Below are 23,312 nucleotides of genomic sequence, written 5' to 3' on the forward strand. Positions count from 1 at the left end.
GGACCGTGATTTAGTATACTGAAATAGTATGGACTCTGTAATGGACATGTTTGTATTTCAATATCAAACAGATGATGAGACTTGGTGTTATTTCTTTTCGAAACTAGTTTAAAAGCTACACTATTGTATGATTAAAACACGTTGCCTTGGGTATAACTAGCACATTCAATCGATATGAATGAAACATATGGAGATTTGAGTCATTTTTAGATAAAAATTCAGTACAACACATATCATGGGACAATTATCTCTTGTCTTAAGTTAAATTAAACGAATTTTATTAATGTTTTCCTCTATTTATCTTCGATCATTGGGAATCTGGCGATCTTTCTTCATTGTCGTCCATTTTTAGTTCCAGTGCGAGAGGTATCTTACAAAAAAAATATATATATACATTTACCCCTGAAAATGAGACCACCGCACCAGATCCCCAATCATCGAAATATCCCCCCGATGACGCATCGAGCCGTGTGAACGACATTCTCAGTTTTTGGCAGAGTTAATATTTTCGGCTCACTCTACTTCTTTCGTGCCAATAGGGTACAGGAAGAGATTTTATCAATGGCTTGAATATTCCTTTTATTACGTGGTTGATACACACAAAGCATTTCGCAAATGATGTACAAAGCTATTTTAAAGGTGTCTCAGAATAATTCACAAAAACAGCAGATAAAGTTGTCACAGGAGGTTCATATAATTAGAGCAAAGTCCTGTGATCTTTATTTTCCCTTTCCAATCGCGAGGCACCCGAACGGAATCTCGGGGACTAGAGTTCCGCGGCCCGGGCGAAGTTCCTCAGGTCGTCGTCCGCCAGGCACGCGAGGAGGACGTCGGTGCAGGTGGGGGGCAGGGGCGGGCAGAGGAGGGGGAAGCAGCGCAGGAAGCGGTCCTCCAGGGCCCTCCTCTCCCGGACCTCCCCGAGCCGGACGAGGAGGAGGTCGCCGAAGAGCGGGAAGTCCCGCGCCAGGAGGTCCCGGTCCGAGAGCCGCCGGATCGCCTCGTCGGAGAGGCGCCGGGCGAGGCGGGAGGGGGGTCGGCGGGCGATGTCGCGGAGGGAGAGGCGGGACCCCTCCACCCGGGCCTCCCTCATCTCGGCCTCGCAGTCGGAGAGCAGCCGGACGAAGCGCTCCTCTTCATCCTTCGGGAGCCTCATCTCCTCCCAATGTATCTCGATGCCCCTCCACGCGTAGGTCGCCAGGAGCACCCTCGCCACACCGTCTTTTCCACACCACAGGGCCCAGTACAAGGGACAGTGTCCATCTATATCCTTAAGCTTGAGACGCGCACCCCTCGACACCAAGGCTCCCGCCATCCGCGCGAGACCGGACATAGCAGCGCCGTGCAGGGGGGTGCATCCTACACTGTTCGGCTCGTCGCATCCGGGGGCGGCCTCCAGCAGCACCTCTGCCGCGGCCTCCATCCCGCAGACCACGGCAATATGGAGGGGCGTGCATTCATTTCTCTCTTTCGCACTTGCGTCTGCACCCCCCGCGAGCAGGATACGGACGACATTCTCGAACCCACTCTCGGCAGCGCGATGTAGAGGGGTCCACCCGTCATTATCCACCACATCCGTGATGCAATCGGCATCCACAAGCAGCTCTGCCGCGGCCTCCCATTCAAACCGCAAGGCCAGGTGGAGGGGCGTCTGTCCATCCGCATCAATCGCCCTCGTGTTCCATCCTCCGTCCAGCAGCGCCCTGATCTCATCCGTGTCTCCGCTCAATGCTGCACGATGCAACGCGGTCCGCCCTCTCCGGTCCGTCTCCGACGCACCTCCGTCCTCCGGCCGGAGTCTCCTGGAAGAGAGAGAGAGAGTGAGATTCAGGTTCCGTTCAAACTGAAAGCGGGAGGGTTTTCGACCACTTTCCCCACACATGAAATCTTATTTGAACGATCTCTGGACTAGAAAACCTCCAAAATGAAAGATAACTGTTAAATCTAAACATATTCAACTTGATGCAGGTAAGGGACAGTTTGATTCAATGTCCTAAATTCTCACTTCATCATGAATTTTACTGGATTGGAGGTGGAGAGACATAGCGTGGAAAGGCGGTCGACAGCAGAGCGTAAACATTTAGCACGGTAATGGAATAGAGCGCCAAAGTACATCACTTGTAACGTCATAAAGATCACGCTTTATTTCCAAAATCGAACGTTTGAGATATGAATAAAAAATAACCGTCGAGAAAACAAAAGTTTTTTCTGGCTCCACGTTATTTCTTTTGCTTATTCTATCAATTTCAGTGACTAAAAGTAGTACTTTTGACTGAAGAAAACAGCCCCATTGAGAAATAGGTGTGGTCGTTCAATTCTTGGCTTGATTCATTTTACTTTGGATACCATGTTGCTTTGTGCTAACCCTATGCAAATAGATTCTTCCTGACTCTTTGTTTACGTATGCAAAGAAAAAAAAAATTTTGCGCTGGCATTGGAAACAAAAAAATGGACGCCAATGGTTAAAAATCGTCAGTAATGCAATTTTGGAAACATTCCCGTATGAAATGAAGCATCAAAACTCAGTTTATACGAAAAACTTCTGTGTGAACAATATTACTTATAAAACGTCTATTACTGAGTAAGTAGCTTCTTTGTCGTTAGAAATATATATTTCCAAGTATCAAATGAGCGAACTCTACTCGTGGCAACTGTCCATTCGAAAACACTGGACGTCGCAATAATAGTACAATTTTTAAAAAAGGTCGTCTTTCAGATTTGTGTATGGTTGGGGGCGGTGCGTAACTGATGTCACACTTTTCAACATTTTCGACCCTATCGCCCTCTTTGTCAAAGTTTCGCAGTTCACCATACCCCTCTTCCTTTTGTCACATGTCAAGCTGTTTTTCATAAATGTTCCTATTAAAAAAAGGCTTGTTGTCACATTAGACCCATTGTATGTCCTGCCTGTCATTTGGGTCCTCTCCCTTGTCACAAACTGTTACTATTTCATGAACCTCACCTTAAAGCGGGACTTCATTCGTGGACAGCCCCTGTTTTGTGGAAACCGAATGCAAATATATATTTCCCTACTCTTTGCTTGCGTATGCAAAGAAAAAACATTTCTCGCGCTGCAATTGGTGCCAAAGATTTTACACCAATGGATAAAGTTCGCCAATTTCACGATTATGGAAGTCTTCCTGAATGAAATGATACCGTAAAACTCCTTTAATACGTAAACTTTTGTATAAGCAATATTCTTTGTAAAAGTAGGCATGACCGTTGCCGTTAGAAATATAAAATTTAAAAAAAAAATGCAAGAATTGCATTTTTTTACGGTCAAGCGCGAAATGGCAACGAATAATATTATCTAGTAATTTCATCACGCTAACTAAGTTGCGTGAAAAATCAAATAAAAATGAATTTTTGCTAACTTATAATTGCTTCTAGATCCTTTTCTAGTCACCTTGGCAGGTTTTCGTTTTTTTGTCGTAAACGGGGGATAAACGTTTTTAGAAGTAGTTTTCACGAGCTTTTCAACCACACCAAACTCAAAGCACTAAAATGCTTTTTTCGTGTAAAAAAAGCGGTTTAAAAAATGAATTAAAACTTAATGTTTCACGCTTTCCACAATGAATTTCAACAATGGAAAAGAGATAAAATTAATATTTTTGAGTTTCGCTAACTAAAAAACGCTTATAACTTTTTCTAATGGATTTAGGTTGTCGGACCTTGGGCGCCCTGGTAATTTTATCGTTAGGAGTATTTTTTAAAGACCTTTCCAACCATATCAAATTCGAAAATACTGGATCATCCGTTCGCGTAGAAAGAGCCATTTAGGACGAAAATGCGTTGTTTATTAATACCTCAGTAAATTAGCGTTCGATTTCAAAATTTGTTATTGAAGACACTAAAACTCGGCAATAGCTACCGAACAAAGAAAGAATGAAGGAAATCGGTTCACAAACAGAAGAGGAATCGGTACCGAAAGAAAACAGCTTGCCTATTAATATACAAAGATACCCCCTTTAGGTTTGCATTCGTCCTTCATGGTTTATGAGAACTAAAAGGTGGGGGAACGTTATTGGGGTTGGAAAATACGTCATATGTACGAGTGGCAGTGGCGTGAGTACATACCGCAAGGCCTTGCAATCCGGGGGCCCCGGATTCGCAAGGGGCCCAAAAATGTGTTTGAGCTTTGTTTTCATTCAATTTTATTAAATTTTTCCGTGTTTCAAACTTGGTTTGAAAAGGTTAAACATAAGAGCATAAAAAAAAGTTAAGGAATTCATTAAATTTATGAACCTTAGGGACACAGTGAGGCACCTAGAATCCCAGAACCTATTGATTTAGGACTTCCAATTAAGATATCTGATGCCCTTGGCCAAACGCAATTTCGGGGCCCTCATGTAGCCAAATATTACAATTTTTGCCATTTTGGGCCCCTAAATAGCAGGGGCTCTAGGTCACTGCCTAGTCGGCCTATTCAGTAAAAAGGCCCCGAGTAGAGAGAAGGGGCCCACGGTCCAACTTCCAAGCGCGAAAACCAAACCTTGGCTCGGTACAAAGAGTACCACATGCCCTCCCTAGACCATCACCTGCCACGGAAAGAAGGGAAAATTCGTGAATGAAGAGGAAAGGAAGGAATTAGTCCTGACCGTACCGAAGCCAGATAAGAGACAGCCAAAAGAAGTTTTTTGGGGTAGGATCTATATTTCGGAGGTGGGGGAGGGGGGCGAATCGGAAGAGGTCTCAAAAATTTTTGAACTTTGTTTTCATTCAAATTTATTAGCTTTTTCACAAAATCAAACTTATTTTTAAATGCTTATATTGATTCTGGGCCCCTGAACCTATTGGTCTAGGGGCTCTCAAGTAAGACATAATGTTAGAGGTCGTTGGTCAAACACTTTCTCGGGGCCCTCTTATAGCCATACATTACAATTTTTGCTACTTGTTTAAACAGTTTTCGCCATTTAGGGGCCCCCCGAATGGCCGGTGTTCTAGGTCATGGCCTAGCTGGTCTATTCAGTAAAGAGTATCCCTGACATTAGGTGGGGAAATCGAACCAACTCTTGACCTCCCAACTTAAAGAAAAGAAATGGAATAACTACTTTGTTTTGAGATTACTTTTTTTTTGCAGGCAATTGTTAATTTATTACCTACTTAGTTTTCTCATTATTTTTTCTTCAGAACAAATAAAAGATAGGGACTTTACCAAGAAAATGAGAAAGAAGAGATCCTCTAATTAATTGCCTTTAATTCACGAAAAACAGCCTAATGTGTTTTTAAACTTCAATTTCGGAAACATTCCGGAAGAGAGTCCAAAAAAACCTCTTTCTTCCTAATATGTTCAAAATGTGCTTAAAACTATTTTTTTTTTTTTTTGGAACTTCTATTTTCAAAATTCCGGGGCCAAGTTCCGAAACCTTCCCCAAAATTTTTGATTTTTAAACTTTGATTTTCAAAAAAAAGTTGGGACAGTCCCGGAACCTCATCTCTTATCGTCAGATCATCAAAGGTGACCTACAATTGCGGTTCAGGAGTTTAAATTCGGAAAATTTCCGGAGGAGAGCTTCCGAACCCTCAACCCTTTTTGAATTACCAAAGATGATCTAAAATTGCGTTTTGGGAACTTCATTATCAAAACAGCTTCCCGGAAGTCTCATCTTTGAACAACTTCCCCTTTCATCTTGCATAACATCCTATAATCGCATTTGTGGGCCACTTTGGTTGAAGTTAGGGGAAGGAATGAGGGGGTTCGAACTTTTCCTTAGAAATCTAAGTTGCAAAAAGGCAATTTAAGAAAGGCTTACAATCGCATTTTTAAAACTAAAATTTCGCAAAATTTACGAAGGTCCCCAAAGAAGACCAACAAAATCGAAAAAATGTACTTCAAATATACAGGAATACGATTTTTAGTAGGGGGCCCAAAATCAGATTTGCTGGGGGGGGGGACAGAAAATTTAAAGTTACACAACTGACCAGTGGCATGGATAACCGATGGTTTTTTTTAATTGGGGGGGGGATTCGGCGGGCACTTAATTTTTCACCTTATATATACATACTAGTGGTACCGTCACGGCGATACCCGTGCAATGAATTTAAAGCTGAAACTAATGCTCCATAAGATTAAACTATATCAACAGTTGCTCCGAAGCATAAAATAATCCCCCAACTCTATTATCTAACCTCACTATTATGTCGCCCGTCATGGTATGGTTGGTGAAGATTTGCTTCCATGTACATTTGAAAGCAGGACTGCCTGTTTGGGGACATTTTGGTAGTTTTAAGTTTTAACCCACAGTCCAATGGATTAACCCTTAACTCTGGCAGATAGCAGATAATGATGATAGATAACGATGCAGTGACTAGTAAACAATTTTTTTTTTATTTTACAAAATGATGTTTCCGTGTTTCACTTTAAAAAACGTAGCACTTCAGCGACGATTCGTTTTGAACAGGGAACATATTAAAAGCCTGGATATTAACTGTGGCGTGCAAAAATGTCAGTTTATGATTTGACTTATAAGAAAACCCTTAAATATTCAAATGGAAAGCAAAAATGAAATTGACGCAAGACTGGCTTTCGACAGGGAGTGGAGATGAAGCACTAAATAACAATTTGGATAGAGGAAAGCCTTCGAAATTTCTAAACCATCTGATGATTAAACTAATTAATCTATTAGAATGTGACACATAAATTGACAAAAAATTCAATTTTTCCCCAAACTTCCATTTTTTTTTTTTGCTTTAACCACCACTTTAAAATTTCCATAATTTTTACATCCGCAAATGTGACACAAGAGGGAAGACTTCCCTTCCCGTTCTGAATGAACGACAGCACAATATCACTTCATCCACGGACAACTTACCTGGGAGGTTGTCCTTCGCCATCTTGGGATTGACGCTTGGACATCGATGGCAGCTCCCCATCTGCTCCACGGCCACTCCCCTGAAACAGAGCAAACACAGGGTTCTTAGGATGGACAGCGGAATCGTGACTCGCTAACACATCAAACAGTAGTCCAAAAGACAGCCGAAAAGGATGGTTCCTTTTCCAGTTACGATTTTACAAAAAAAAAAAAAAAAAAAGTCGAAGGCAGAGAGCAGTCCTTTTTACTAAAAGAGTTTACTTTCAAAACGGATTATATCCAGTTTTATAATTTTTTTGAAAAAAGAAAAAACACGTTTTACACAGAAACACTAACTGTTTGAATTTCGAATTTCCCACAATGTTTTGGTAGTGGCTATTCGCAACAAGTGACTATTGCCATAAGTCTAGGAATTTTCCTTCATTTTATCAGATCTAATTTACCAATTTTGTTTTGGACTACAAATCAGAATACTTGGTGATGTTCTGCGACGTAAAATCATTTAACCAAAATTGTTCTGCAAGTACTTCATACACAAGAAACCAACCTGACCTTTTCCACAAATCGGGTGCCCTAAATCAAAATCGTTTTATGCAGGAGGTTTCCTTTCTTTTATTTCTCAGTTTTTAAAACTCTACTCTTGCTACGCATTTCTGTGGAACCTTAACCGATTGAGACTCTAATAAAAAATTTTATATGCCTTCTAAAACGCACAGAAAGAGCAAAGATACAAAAATCCGAACCTAGGCGTCGAACCGCACTTTTTTGGTTCATTTTACATAGCATGAAGGAGCAATTAAAATAACGTTAATAAACAAACAAAACAACTAAATTAATAAATAAATTGAGTCAAATTAGGGCAGCACATAAAAAAACACTTCAAAACTTTCTAAATAATTGAAATATTTTCAGGATGTAAGAAGATTAAAATCTCAAACAAGACACGCAATTTTCGGCAATGGACATGCTTCAGTGTTGGCATGTTTCCAAAACATACTTCAATGGAGGAAATTGCAGTGGATGAAGATCGATTGGGAAAAATAAGGAAAAGGGGAACCAAAAACGCTAGAAAAATCAGGATCTTTTCAGATTTAGAATATGACATTTGTGCAGACACTGCAGAAAATTTGTCTAAGTTTTCCTCACACATTTTAACAGAATTGTTCTGCAACTCAAGCATCTGTTCTGCGAGGCACGTCGCAAATTTTATATCATTCTGCATTGGGGGTTTGAATATATTCTTCTGGAATAAAACAGTAGATATCATCTCTTTTGTAAAAAAAAAAAAAGAAAGAAAAAAAAAACAAAAACACGCATTTTGTTCACAAATAACTTTAAAACTGAAACAAAATGTTCAACATTTTTTCATTCATATATATATATATATTTTACTCTACTTTACTCCATCCTACTTTATTCTTTTGACAGAACATCAAAAAAAAAAAAAAAAAAGACCTTCAATCCAATTAAGTATGACCAATAAAACCACTCAAGCCGATTCAAATAAAAACGTTGTAGGTATTAATAGAGATCACAACTTTTATCACAACTAATCACAATTTTTATCATAACTTATCACAATAGTAATATTCATTACGTAATATTAATTTAGTAGTCATAATTTGAGGTCACACTTGCCTAACATAGTGTTACAAATCTTGTAAATAGTAATTGTTTCTATGATTAATTTGTTGCAGTCTGGCTAATTTTGGCGGTTGTTCCATCAATTTTCATCTGAAATTATCGTAGTAACTTAACCGGTAAATAGTTTCTTGTAATGAGTATACAACCCCCTTAAATTCGAAATGACGTATATGGTCCCCTGATGAGATTTCTGAAGGGAATAAAAAAGAAAATATTGGTAGAACGTAATCGAAATTTCTCTGTGGAATATTGTGGAAACTTTCCGGGGACTTATAAATAGCCAAGGCGGCGTGTTCTAAGTTAGTCTTGACTGAGTTGTCGCGGTGTTGAGTGTGTAGTGTAGGGTGATTTGCCAGTGGTTGACAACCTGCCAGTAGTTGACCACTCGAGCACTAATATGTGCAAAACAAGAATAAATAAGTAGATATTTTTGATCTGATTGCTGGAACTAATTTATAGCATCCCATGAAGTGTTCTCTTATAATTTATAGTTGTAACTAAAGTTTTGAATGGAGGTTAAGACGGTACAATTACAGAGACACATGAAAAATTTCAAGAAAATCACTTTTCTTACTAGGGAGAATTGTCATAAGATAAAATGTTTAATCATATTCCTTGCCGCCAAACTTTATTCTTCAGGTTCATTTGCTGATATATGCTGATCATCCATGTTTATACTAAGTAAATAAAAAAAATTGCATCATTTTACTAATCATTTATGCTGGGACCCCCTTCGACAACCCCTATAAACTATTAAGGATTTTTCATTCAAGTGTTACTCAACAGTAATGTTATCATGTTTAGACATTATTCTGGCAGCTATGCCGACTAGATTCGGATCGACAGTACAACGTTCGGGTACTGCGGCGACTTACACGATGGTGATGTCATATCTGCTTGGAGTGGCTGCTGTGGACTTGGCGAGAAATTAAAGAGATATCGCTAAGTTGGCGTCATTTTTGGCAACTTATTTTTGGTGCCAAATTTGGCGAAAAATTGCTAAATGTCGCCAAATGTGGCGATAAATTGCTAAATGTCGCCAAATGTGGTGACTTTTTAAAATTTAATAGGTCATCGCTGGCAGAGTTTAAAAGTATGTGCGAGTGTTGATTTTAATTCAGTTTGCAGATTATCCGCGGTTACCATGTCACCCTATTCTGCAGATAATTGGGAGTTTACTGCACTTACACTGATCACTCATAATATCAACGCATGATTTTTAGTAAATATTTAAGCATGATACGAGCGGTCTAGGATGGCTCGATTCTCCGCCTTCGGCGTCTCATATATCAATGACGTCATATGCGTTTGTAGTCCATGGACTCGGCAACAAATTGAAGATGTAATATAAAGTTGGCACCATTTTTTGGTGGCTTAGTTTTGGCACCAAATGTCACGACATTTTAACCTATTAGTCATCAATGTCGTGTAACCATCATCAAAGTCACGTGACACGTCATCTACCCAACAACCAATCAGGAGCGACCTTTAAGGGAACATAAGTGCACACAAGCATGCATCCGGTCCGATTTTAATTTAGTAGCTTTCAGATTTTACATTGCTTAAAAAGTGGTCAACTACTGGCAAAGTCTCCCTTTTTAACTTCTATTCGAAATAACTTGAAAAATAGTAAGTAAAACAGAAAAATGACTAGTAACCGTTGATCCTGTTAGTTTTATACACACGTAGAAAAATTTACAATTTTATTCCAGTTTTTTTTTTTTTTCCCCTGTGAAATTAAATAGAACTTGTAGAGATTTCCACTAAATGGTCAACTACTGGCAAATCACTCTAGCTCTGTTTTGCGAAGCCTTTGCGCTGTGTGTTTTGCGTATTTCGATGTGAATGCGTGTGTTACCGCCGAGTTTGCGGTGTTAGTTGACATTTGCCTTATTGCTCTGAATAATTTAGCAGTTGTTAAGAACATTTCTTGCACATAGTTGTAAATAAATCTCGTTTTTCTCAAGAACTGCGTCGTCATTAAAGAATTTCTTGAAGTGGCTGAACTGGTAACAATATAATAGACTTGCACAATGCGCAAGGTTCTGCAATCTCTTAACAGCACGTTTGATTGGAAATGATCAGATAGTGCTTCGCTCCGCCATTCTATTTGTGAACTGCATTTGAATTGGAAGCGGAAAATTCAAATTTGGATGTGAGCCTTTTTGATATGAAAGTGAATGGAGTGGGTACTGGCAAATAAGGGATAGGTTCCACTTTGCTGTAGAAGACCTGGAGAGAAATAAGGGAATGGATAAACACCGTTTAGGTGATAAAAACAATGCTTAAGCATTTTTTAACAGTAGATATAAACCACTTCCAGAAGAAAGAAATTCATGGGTCGTTAGGGCTTATATTAAAGATTCTGAAAACGAAAAAAATAAAAACATTTTTTTCCAGAAGTGGATATAATCTGTTTTGAAAGTAAACTCCTCATTTTATCCAATATTTAAAAAAAGAGTATTGGTTTGTGCAAATTTTCGGATTTCGATTTTTGACAGATTCGAACGTTTTGAGGTGTGCTGAGTCCATTTGGACTATTTTTCCAAATGTCTCTCTGTCTCCTTGTGAGTGTGTTCGTGTGTCTGTACGTGTGTGGTCGGTTTTTTTGGCCGCTCTACAGCAAAAACTACCGCATGAAATTGAACTAAATTTGATATCCCTATGTAAATTTGTACCCATTCGCTTTTGGCACGAATTAATCCAAGGGGGTCGATCAACTCAGAATGTTTTTTGAGTTATGCGTTCCTGCTAGAAAGTCGTTCTTTTCAATGATTTGTTCATCAGAGGATCGTTCATTCTTTTGATCCGTTCATTTGAACGACTTCGTTCATTTAAAAAACTGGGAGGTGATCTCTCTGCACGACATACTCGCAAACAGTTGAAATGTTTCATCGGATCAGTAATCTCCTTTGAAGGAAAAATAACTAAATTTGTCTGAAAGTAAGAAAATATGGCTGTGAAAAATGAATAAAAGGAAGTTCTATTCAGGTTTTGATGCAAAAAGCAATTACAGTTGATTTTGTCAGACACTTCTCAATTGCTGAACGGTAAGATTTGTTTTCCATTCCAGAAATCACAGATTTCCATTTCAGCATGTCAAAAAATTAAAATATTAAACATTTCCAGCTACAGCACTGCATATATGATTACAGTGTTATCAATAGACCATGCAACGAAAAAAGTAACAACAAATATACCGGTAGCTCAGCCGGCGGGTTTGGGTTTTGGACTCTACGAAACTGGTTTAGGACAGGACAGGTGGTTTTTACCGTTCAAAAGTGTTTTAAACTGGCCAAAAGTATACTAAAGGTAAAGAGGAGTAATCTAATCAATCAGTATTTGATGCAATATTCGCAATGCATAAATATAAATAAGTTGTAATTAATGAGTATTTGATAATATTTTTCTTTGAAATGATCATTAAAAATATTTTGCTCAAAAAAATTGCCAATAACTCGATTACATAAAAACTTTCTTTTGTAACAGTTGGTATAGTAATGAAAAAAAATTCCAAACACTACCTAGACAACTAACTCATTTCAGTTCCATACGTAACTCAAAGGAATGTTATAAAATGTGCAATATTTAGGAGCCGAGAAAGAAAAAAGCTTAATTTTTGTGATGGTTTCTGCATGTAAGTTTTATATGATGTTTTAACGAAAATTCTTTTTTAAATCATTGTAAATTAAAGAACAATAAATTGATGTTTAAATAGAGGCACTAAAATTTTAAGAATTCTTTTTTTAATTCATATTTTCAATATAATATATTCCGTAACTACATATTAAAAAAACAATGGTAGCTTGAAAATTTTTAGAAACAAATTATTGGCATTTTTCTGAAGCAGTCAGGTGGTAATTCAGTTTGCTGAAATGGCACCATAGCCAAGAGAAGAAAATCTTTACAAAGTCGTGCAAAGCTTTCAAATATATATGTATTTTTCCTCCCTTCAGTTCCAAATTGTCACTTATTGCATTTTAGTCATTTATTGCACTAGATTTTGAACATTTTCATTTTCACATGCACAAAAATGTCGAAAAACTTGGTTATTATTTTATTCGGGAAAAAAAACCATGCGTTATAGGGTTGGTCGGATTGGACCCAATCGGGTTGTACCCAATGGGTTTTTTTTTTTTTTTTTGAAAAAACCCATTATTTAGCCCACTTCTGGGTTTTTAAAATTTTCTGAGAAGTTTTTAAAAATATTAATTAATTTAAATACTTTTACAATTTAAACTTCTTTTTCATTTGTTCTTCACCACAGACAAGGGACATAAAAAATTAATTTTGAACTTTAATAGCATTTCTTAACTCTTAACGGCATTAAAAAAAATTTCAAAAATTTTAAGAAATATATTTAACTTTTTTCTTTAACTGGTCAATAAATAACTCAAATTATCTTGAGTAAGTCCTGGCACGTCTGAACCCAGCTTTAGTTTTTTTTTTGGTTTTATTTAAAAAAACCCAAAAAACCCTGGGCCCATTGGTTTTTTTTTTAAAACAATGGGATTTTGCCAACCCTGGTGCGTACAAATTGAAATTTTTAATGAAGAATTCATGTCCCTCGTAACTAGCTTAGAATCATCTATAAGTAACAATAGGTAATAATATAAGAATCAATAATTAAGTATATATTTATGCTTGAATGTTCACCCCCCCCCCCCCCCCCCCCCCCCCCCCCCCATTGAGCAACTCTGTCAGCCTGAGTACCAGATAACTTAATTACAAAAAAGAAAGACTCACCAAAAAATATTCCACAGTACAGATGAGAACAGAAAATAAGCGCAACTTTTTTTTAATGGGGAACAACATTAGACAGTAATAATCAGTAAAAAAAGAGAAGCACAATCAATACAGATGATAGGGATGTTATAGAAAGCAAAAGGTTTGCCAGAAAAGTGATAAAAGCTATTTTTAGAAATAATTTTGGCGACAGAAAGCGTGAGGAGAATTTTAGCAGGTGCGTGGGACAGGAAGTCCAATGTCCAAATATTTTGCTCGGAGCCCAAACAAGTTTCATAAAACATTACTGATGGATGCATTGGAAAACTGCAAATGAACTGCGAAGATTCAAGAAAAATGACAAATGAAGCCGAAAGTGAAAAAGTACGAATGAATATATTGTACTGCAAAACGGAGAAAAAGGAAATTTGGGGTTCATTGAGAGTTAAAAATTTGAAGACGAATGCAATTACTACAGACGTACCGAGTACTCGGCCAATAAGCAGTTGTAAAAAATTGAATATTGTTCAGAGAAGATTTTACAATTAATAAAAAAGTTCAACCACACAATATACTGCAATCATTTACAATTCAAATTTAAAAGTGAAATTCAAATTTTGAGACCAATGAAAGTTGTTATGCTTTTTTATATTATTGAATGGTTTTTTGAAGCACAAAAATACCTTTTCTTAAAAAATAAAACGACGTCAAAAGCACAAATGTGCAGGAACACTGCAGACACGTGTTTTGGCATTACAAGGAATGCTTTTTCAATGCACAAAACGTGAGCTTGTAGATTTAAAGACATGCGACAAAAGTCGGATTTTTTTACATTCATTAGCTCACATTTTATGCACTGAAAAGGATGTTCCTTGTGATGCAGAAAAGCAATCTAGCAATTACCAAAAAAAGAGGGGAGATTTCATCACAAGTGCATCAACACAATGTTCCAAACTACTCACCGCTAAAAAGAAGAGTTGTTTATTTTAAGTGAACGAACGGCTCGGTTCATCTTGAGGATTCGTTCTTTTTGACCCGTTCATTCAGGAATGACCCATCCCTGGCACCTGCTATTGCCCAAGAAGTAACAGGCAGAATCAAATAAAATTTAGTTCATATGTTGCCCCTAACAAGTGCAGGCGGTGCAATCAAACGTTCTTTCTTTTTCATTGAGAGTGCCATATCACTAGAAGTAATGCTACGTTCTGGATGAAATTTGAAATGAATGTGAACATATATGTACACCAGGTGTGTTAAATTTGGCGCCAATCGCCTCAAGGCTGTGTGGTTTTTTAAATTTTTTTGTGAACAAAAATAGTTTTATTAATGCAGCAATATGAGCGATTAATCATAACAGACTGTCGTCAGCATACATTCGCGTGATTTTCATTGTTGGAAAATGACCGGAAAATCTCCGTGATTTCGAAAATTTTAACTGTTGCAATAATCCTGTATTTAAAAAAATAAATATATTAATAATTAATAAAAACAAGGCTTTTAAAACAACTTTCAATTTTCACTCTTTGCTTTGCTTTTCAGGGTTCGTACTCTATTTCGATCATGAAAAAATTCCATGACTTTTTCATGACTTCATAAAAATTTTCATGACCTTGTTACATGAGGTTTATTCAGAGCATTGAAATCCCCCTATTCCTGTGTTTTATCGCCTCAATTAAGATCTAAATTTTCTAAAACTTTCGACAAATTAAGACACACTCGGATAAGTTCAGCAATGAAGGTTTTATGGGTGGTAGAAACAAACTCGCATGGAATTGATTTTTTCATTTTTTGAGCGGGCGGGACAAAATCAAGACCATGGAAGATCGCTACTACAGAACATAAATTATATGAAGTGTTGAAAATAATGGTAAACTCAAAATGAGCGATGCCCAAGCAGTAAAATCACATTGCAAAGAAAATAGGTGCGGCTGATACCGAAGTGGATGCAATCAGATTTCAAAATTCAGATTTCTTTTTGGGTTCCTTCCATTTCCCAGTTTTAACGGCTTTATGTGCAAAACTGCTAAATCACTCAAGATTTCTAAGGTTTGTTTTAGCTACTTTTACTTTCTCTAAGCCCAGGACATTTTTCCATGACTTTAAATAAATTTCCATTACTTTTCCAGGTCTGGCATTTGCTTATTTTTTTCCCATAGGCAGCACAAACCCTGGTTCTATTTATTCAGTCGTTACAATTCGGGGGGCGTCCATGGACCGACAGTAGTTGTTATCATTGCTCTAAGCTTATTTTATGAATGCATGCTTTTCAGTCGCCATTTCATGAATGGTCGGCCCCACGTTCGTGACACTCGAGGTGCCTTTTGATTCGTGACAGCGAACGAAACACTGTGTCACGAGGATCTGGCACCACCCATTTACAGCGTTTGAACTTATTTCCCAGAAACATTTCGGTCGAAGATTTTACGGCGCGGATCGTCGAAGTATAGCGCTTCGGGGAACGAATCGAATACAAACACAAATTGGGGACGTGAAGTGGGAAAGGAATGGGAATCCGAAGTGTTTGCATTCAAACCCAAACTGTGAGGAACGATGTCGTTAAAGAAAGTACGACAAACTGAAATTCAGTTTGGAGTGCGAGTCATTTCGACGCACACAACAAAACTCCGCTGTGAAAACAAAAGTGCATTTAGAAATTCATCACCTTATTCGTTCTGCTACAAGAAGTCTGTTTGCAAAGCTTTTAGTACACAACACAGTCACAAAACATTCATTGAATTTAGTTCCATTTTGGGAGAGTAATAACAAAACACACAATCTCACTTACCGAGTTCATTTCGAAGTTCATTTCAGTTTTTCTTTTCTTGACTCTCGTGAAAATACTCGATTTTTTTCTTTTTCCTTTTGAGGATATCCTGAAAATAAAAACAAATGAAACATTATAAATTTAAACATATTTTTCGATTGAAGACTTAAGACTGAAAAACAAGGGATTTAAATCACTTATTAACATGAACACCAAAGAATCCCTCCCCCCTGCCTTAATTATTTGTTCTTACTAGTGATGCGATTAGTGCTTTGGCCGAATACAGAATACCAAACATTTGGCCACGATACTTTCCAAATGGCCTCCTCCTTTTCGTCTAAAAATTCATTTCATTAACAGTTCAATGAGCATAATTAAAGGTTTGAAAAATGATTTTCAGCACATTTTTTAAAAAGTATAACATTCTTTTAAACATTAAAATTATTCGACCAAAAAACTACTGAAATCCAGAATATGCAATCAAACTCTAATTTTACATCCCGCAAGCATGTATTTTCTTCAAATTTTACATTTTTTTTATCGGGAACAATGTATTTGCTCAACAATAGTTCTTAACAAACATATTTCTTCAAAAAAAAAAGAAAAGGAATTTCTCTTCTGTTAGAGGCATTTTTTCATGAAGCTACTGAAATAAATAAGAAAAGAAGATGAATTAAACGGAAGTGATTGAGCACGATACAGTGTTGCCAGATTGGGGGAAATTTCCCCAATTTGGGGAAATCTGGTGCTCTCCGGGGTAATTTTGGGGAAATGGGTTTTGAGGGGAATTCTTTGGGGAAAAATTTTTTTCTTGGGGGAAAACCCGGGGGGAAAAAATCTTGCATTTAAATTCGTGTCTTGACACCTGGTGTTGCATTGTTTGTATTATTAAACAGCGTTGGTTTAGCTTTGCTCAACTTGATGGAATTCGCATTTCGCATTATGTGGAATCTTAAGCTACGGAATTCGCATTCATGTTCTGCGTGAGTAACCAGTTGATACTTGAAACAGGTAGAAATAAGTGTGATGAAGAATGTTCTTGGATAAATATATACAAAAATCATAGTTTAAATTTACATACAGAAACAGAGTAGTCAATGCGAGTAGAAAAAAATATTTGGCTATTTCTTATCTTTCGATCAGGCGCTTGTATTTATGACTAGTGGAACCCACACGGCTTTGCCCGTAGCAGCAAATTTGAAGGTGTTTTGGTTCCCCTGTATATTTACAAATAATGCATGATGAATTTCTCGCCCATTGGCTTGCCAATTTTTTTTATTTAAAAATTTTTTTTTTAAATATTATTTACAGTCGGACCTCCATATGTCGAAGTAGCAAATTGCCGGAAAAAAATTCGATATATAGAAATTTCGATATATAGGAACGATCGGTTTTTATCATAAAAATCTCCGAAAACATTAAAATTAAAGCTAATTTTCGTGTATGAACCTCAATTTCTAATTTATACGAGCATCCGATTAAAAAGTTAAGAATTAAAAAACTAACAGAAATGACTTTTGCACCTTCACGCATCTTCATTTTTCGTCAATTCAACTTGTTCCGCAACATGAGGGTATTTTCGTTTCGACAATGTGATCGAGAGAAAAAGAAAAAAATCACAATCTACTTAACCTGAATGATTTTTACTGAAGTTAAAAGACAGAAAATGATAATCAACAGACAAAAGAGATAACTTGAAACTGATTTTACAGTGTTACTGGTAACAAGATTTGAAATGAACTTGACGGAATTTAAGAACTCCAGAGCGGAACAACGACCTATCTACACACCTCTCAGCCCCAGATTCCATATAAGTTTCCTAGCAACTTTTAGTGAACATCATTTTCTCCCCTAACCTTCATTTTACATGAGACAAACAGTCTAAATTGGGAAAAAAAATCTACGAATGTCTCGAGAGAAATTTCGATATATAGAAACAATTTTTCTATGTAATGAACATAGACATTTGCTGGAATTTCGATATATCGAAAATTTCGATACGTGGAAGTTCGATATGTGGAGGTCCGACTGTATTTACTTTAAATTATTGTTATTATTGATATTTTATTGGAAAAGTTCTGTGCTACGCTAATGACACACACACAAACTAAATAAACAAAGAAAACTAAATACAAACAGAATAAACTGAAGTAAAATGAAATAAAATACAAAAAAAAATGCACTGAAATAAAATGAAATAAATTTAAATTGAAAATAAATCAGTTTAAACAAAAAATAAATCAATAAATCAATTTACATATATAAATAAAACAATTTAAAAAAATCTCCCCCAACAATTTGGATAGAGCAACTTGCACCAAAATCCTCCCCCCCCTCCTGTGGTCACCCCTGCATGTCTGCAGCAACCTGCAATTTGTGGTCTTTTGACGTCGTTATTTCTTACCTTACTTTTTAGCACCAAGGTATTTATTTATCTCACAAAGTGAAGCCTCCGCAGAAACCTCGGCTCAAAAGCGTTACGCACTTCAAAGAGCAACGTAAGGCAGCGAGAAGCAAAGGTATACTGTATACTGTAATAAAAGGTATACTGTACGGCAGCGCCTACGGGGCTATTAGTACTATCTCTTGCCCAAAGACAGAGGACAGGATCCCCCACCATTTGTACTGGTTATCTCCACATTTTTAATTTTGTCATTTACACCCCTTTGCTTCCGCCCGCCTCGAGTCTTCTTTTAATGGACGAGAACAAAATGTCACATCCTATCTCCATTGACCAGAAAGTGTCTTTCAGAACCTGGAGCTCTCTAATTGTGTACCAAATTTACTGATGACTTATTTTCAAAAATCTGGAGACTTTATGTGATGAAAAAAGAAAAAAAAAAGACCTAACTGCCAGGGTTTAAGCCGAGTTCAAAAGTTCTTTAATGAAAAAGCTAAAATGGGGAAAAAAGCTTTAGCAAAATGCTAAGATCTTTCGGGGAACGAATACGTTTGCATATCTTCTTGGATGTCTTAATGTGTTTCATTTGCAGTTTATAATTGAATTTCAAATTTAACCAAATGCTTCTCAACAAATGTAGCACTTACTATAAAATATGGTATGAAAAAGATGGTACGTAAAGAATGATACCTACCATCGAAAGAACACGATGCCGATTCTTAAAATGGCCCGAGTCCCATTGCCACAATGAAACATTTAACGGTGGGACCCATTCAGACTAAGTATTGTTTAACTTCATAGCAATTAAAAAATCTTAGCGATGATTAGTATTTTTTTTTTTGAGAGGATAATTTTTATGCATAAAAATGTTCATACCCCACTTGATTCTTCAACCAATTTATAATTTATTTTTTGACTTAACAAGCAGTTTATACGTGTGCAAATAGTGTTTTCTGCATTTTGTGATGCAGAATCGTCAACTTTTCTTATATTTTAGTGAATATTGATCCATTCGGACATCAATGCACCTCGAGGGTAGACTAGTAACGGAAGTGGCAAATGATTGGAAATAAGAAAAGGCTGCTGCGAAATCGAAATGATGAAATCCTACCCTTCCCCAGGAAGAGCTCCAAGTTCCACCAATGAACTGCTTTCTCTATTAAACTATCTTCCCCACACACCCATCCAGCCTCCTCCCCGCATTGGAGCAAGGATGCCAGAGAAGCCCTCTTTTCATTCCTCCCTTCTCACGAGAAAGGGAGAAAAAGCGTTTGGTTTCTATCACCTCCGTTGGTATCCTCCCCCTCTCCCATTTTCTTTCTTTCTTTTTTTTTTTTGGCGTGTGTCTGACACTCAGCGAAATGTTTGAGCAAAAAAAACGAAAACGCCTTGCTTCATTTCGCAATTGGGAAAGTATTTTCGCATTTTGCGAAAAATGAGACCGTAGCAGAAACCCTGCTATCTGCTAAAAATTCTGAATATTTTTTTTCTTTTCTGAATCTTAATCGGTGTTTGTACAGAACTAAAAATTCGCAGCACGATCTTCACAAACTGTAAAATTTACATATTGTTGAAAACTATGTAGGAAACCATACTATTTTAATGATTATTTTTCCATTCTGGGTTGTCATATTTAACAAGAAAATGAAAAGATTGGTAACTTCCCATCCCCACCCCTCATTTTTGTCATACTATTCAATTTTTATACTAATTTTGTGCTGAGAGAAAAAAAAAACATTTGCCCCATGTATGTTTTATGCTTGTATTTTATCTACTTATGATTCCATTTGTTTTTGTATTAAAAATTAGCTTCAAAAAATAAAATAAGTCTTGACCTTCGAAATATGTACAAAGTATTCTGTTTTTGTATCAGAAATTTTGTATACATTTATTGTGTGAGTCAATGAATGGTCAAGATTTGCAGTAGACATTTTTTGGAGCCAATTATTAAAGAAAACACTTAAAAATGTCAATTTACTAAAACAGCCATCAAGCGTGATAAACGTTTCAATGCATGAAAATAAATGCATTTTTTGCACTCTAGGTATTCTGACAGCGCCGAATATTTGTTGCATCACGAATTCTTACATATGATTCTGTAGAGGTTGAAAGAATGTTTTTGGCTTTTCGTTTTTGTACTCATTTAATAAGAAAATCAATAACCGCTTCAGGCGTTTAATGTTGTTTGAGTTATTCGTAGTCTATACAGTCGAGCTATTTATATCCTTTTCCGATCCAAAGCGCAAAAAAAAAAAAAAAAAACTAATGATACAACCTTAAAGTCACACATTACCAGCAATAAAAAAGAGAAAGTTAATAATGAAAAGAGTGCCGCTTGTTTTGATCCTCCCAAGTCAAGGGGGCGGAAATAATAGAAGTCAACTTTTGTGAACAGTAGAAACAATTCTAACTTCATGGGATACGAACGAATCAGAAAATAAATTTTCCACTTTTTTGAAAAAAGAATGGATTGAAACACTTACTTTGGAGCTCTGAATTCGTAGTCAATTCCGTTCGAGAAACAAGATACTTCCAAACAGAACAAAATGGTTGCCCGCACAAGCATGCAAACTACATTATATTACATTAGGCGGGGCAGTCAAAGAGAAGAGAGAGGACATTTGCACAGAGGGCTTTTCCTCTTCAATAATTACGACACATGGTAGTCGGCAAAGATAGGGTATTAAGTGATGTCATACTGGTGGACAAACTTTAAGCGCTGCTGAAAACTAAACATACAGGTTTATACCCCGTTTACACTGGCCGAGTTATACTAGTTTAACTGCGAAGTTGGTTTAAAATATGACGTCGTTCGGTCATGTGATAGTTTAACTTTGCTCGGAAGCGTGTTAAAATTAAGAGACTTCCGGAAACTCTCTTAACTGCTTTAAACACGTTTATTTACAACAATATGGCCGCCGCAACGCTAAATATGAAAAGGAAATTCGCCGGAAAAACACATTAAGTTGCTGAAAAATTTATGAAAATCTGTCAGATGTGTTTTTAATGCTTTCATAACTATTATTTATGTTTTTATGATTATGTTTGCATGATGCATCATATTTCAAAGTGCTTGAGACCAAATTTATTGCAGAAATCTGCTCATGTTTACAACTATTTTTACATTGAATGGTGAGAAAGTGAAATTTTTGAGCCGTTTTCAGGTGTTGCCATTCGTAGGAGATTTCTCTCCTTCTTATATCTCCATGACATTCAAACCGAATAACGAGAAAACGAGATGCATTAAAGTCCATTAGGCGGTTAGGTAAAAATACAGGAAAGAGATTCATGCAGAGGGTTTCTCCTCTGCAATAGTTTTAAGATTCACTGTTCTGCCGGCTTGCAGTAAGGAGGTTGCGGATCAGAAATCAGCCGGAGTCCCTAGCAGCATTCGCCCCGGACGTCATTTCCTTTTCTTTTTTGATGCAAATTTTTCATTTTAGTGTTTAATTTATATCTGCAGTCCTCTTGTGTGTGTGTGTGTGTTCTCCCTCCATTTTTTCTCTTCTCTCTACTCGGTAAAAGCATGGAGATATAAGAAGGAGAGAAATCTCAAATCTCCTACGAATGGCAACACCTGAAAACGGCTCAAAAATTTCACTTTCTCACCATGAGCGCTGTCGTCGATTTCATAAATAGATCGGGTTTCCGGCTTTAATGGCAACATTTCCGGTTTCCATATTACAGTGTAAACAAACCTGATTTCAGACCTTCTTCATGCAAAAGATTAATGGTTCTTTTATCGATTGTATTCAGGACTTAGGAACACTTTTTTAACCTTCGTGATGAAAAGAAATTTAGTTTTTTTCACTGCATCTGTTTCTAGTTGCATTCCGATTGCATTTCATTTTATAATATGGTTCATGATTATTGCTTCGTGTCGGATTGCACTATGAGAAATTAAGCTGAAAGTAGCTCAAATTAAAAGGGAAAATTTACCCATATTTATTGAGACCCAGAGTGAGTAATTAAAAGCATATAAAACATCTGACCTAAATGCTACTATTTTCTTTTTTTTTAATTGTAAAATCAAAGAAAATAATTTAACTTGCACTGTTATAAAAATTCTGAAGCAATTTGTCCAACTCCTAAGTGAATCGCCACAAACTTTTGCTTAGGATTTTTTAAATAAACTGAAATTTCATATGCAAGCCTTTAATATGTTCTTTCTATATTTTCTTTTTATCTCAACGAAAGAAAAATCAGTTAACACGTAAATCTGGTACACTATGTATATGTTTATGTTCCATTTATTTATTAAAATATACATATAAAAATAGACACATGTATAATAAACCTGCTGTTTATACCGGTATCCATTGGTCCCTAATTTTATCAAATTCCTCTTTTAACCACACAAAGGGCCAAAATTAGGGCATCATATGGTTATATTCAATGTGAACTTACAGCACATTGGTCCTGTATTCAGCACTTCAATAGAAATCATTATGTCTGGTGCTCTTCAAGTAAATTTGTTTTTCATAAAAATTCATTACAACAAGTTCTTATGAGGTGGAGCATGCAAGCAAATGACCCATTTACTCTAGGGGGGAAGGGGAAGAGACAATCTGAAAAAAATGGCAACTGAGACAGTGTTTTAATGTGTTGAAAAATATAATTACATTAAATATAAGAAACTAACAGCACTTTCAATGAATTAACGTTATTGGTCGTAAGTTCCTGTCAAAGGCAGTGGCGCAGCCACGGGAGGGGATGTGGGGTTAAAACCCCTCCCAGAACACAAGCACATTCATTTCTTCCATTAAGATCAAGGGAAAAAGCAGAGTATTTGAGCTTTTCCAAGCGGAATAGGTTTCAACAAAATATTTTACTGTTTTTAATAATCGGGAAGCAGTCAGAAATTGCTTTTCAATTCTTAAATATAAAAGTTGTATTTCATGATAAGCACCCCACGTCCCCCTTGGTATAAGATAGCTAAAATGGTGTCAATAAAGCTCTACAGGGTATC

General features: G+C 36.8%; 1 protein-coding gene across 1 annotated transcript; it reads right to left on the minus strand.

The window, feature by feature from the left end:
* Positions 1–766: 766 nt before the first annotated feature.
* On the minus strand, positions 767–20,910 carry LOC129232428 (ankyrin repeat and protein kinase domain-containing protein 1-like). Its single transcript, XM_054866573.1, has 4 exons — positions 20,827–20,910; positions 15,964–16,051; positions 6,810–6,889; positions 767–1,799 (listed from the first exon to the last, which is right to left on the minus strand). The coding sequence occupies exons 1-4, from the start codon at positions 20,907–20,909 to the stop codon at positions 767–769; spliced, it is 1,284 nt and encodes a 427-aa protein (XP_054722548.1). The 5' UTR covers position 20,910.
* Between the last annotated feature and the right edge of the window lie 2,402 nt (positions 20,911–23,312).

Source organism: Uloborus diversus, unplaced genomic scaffold (assembly GCF_026930045.1).
Source record: "Uloborus diversus isolate 005 unplaced genomic scaffold, Udiv.v.3.1 scaffold_12, whole genome shotgun sequence".
Lineage (NCBI taxonomy): Eukaryota > Metazoa > Arthropoda > Arachnida > Araneae > Uloboridae > Uloborus > Uloborus diversus.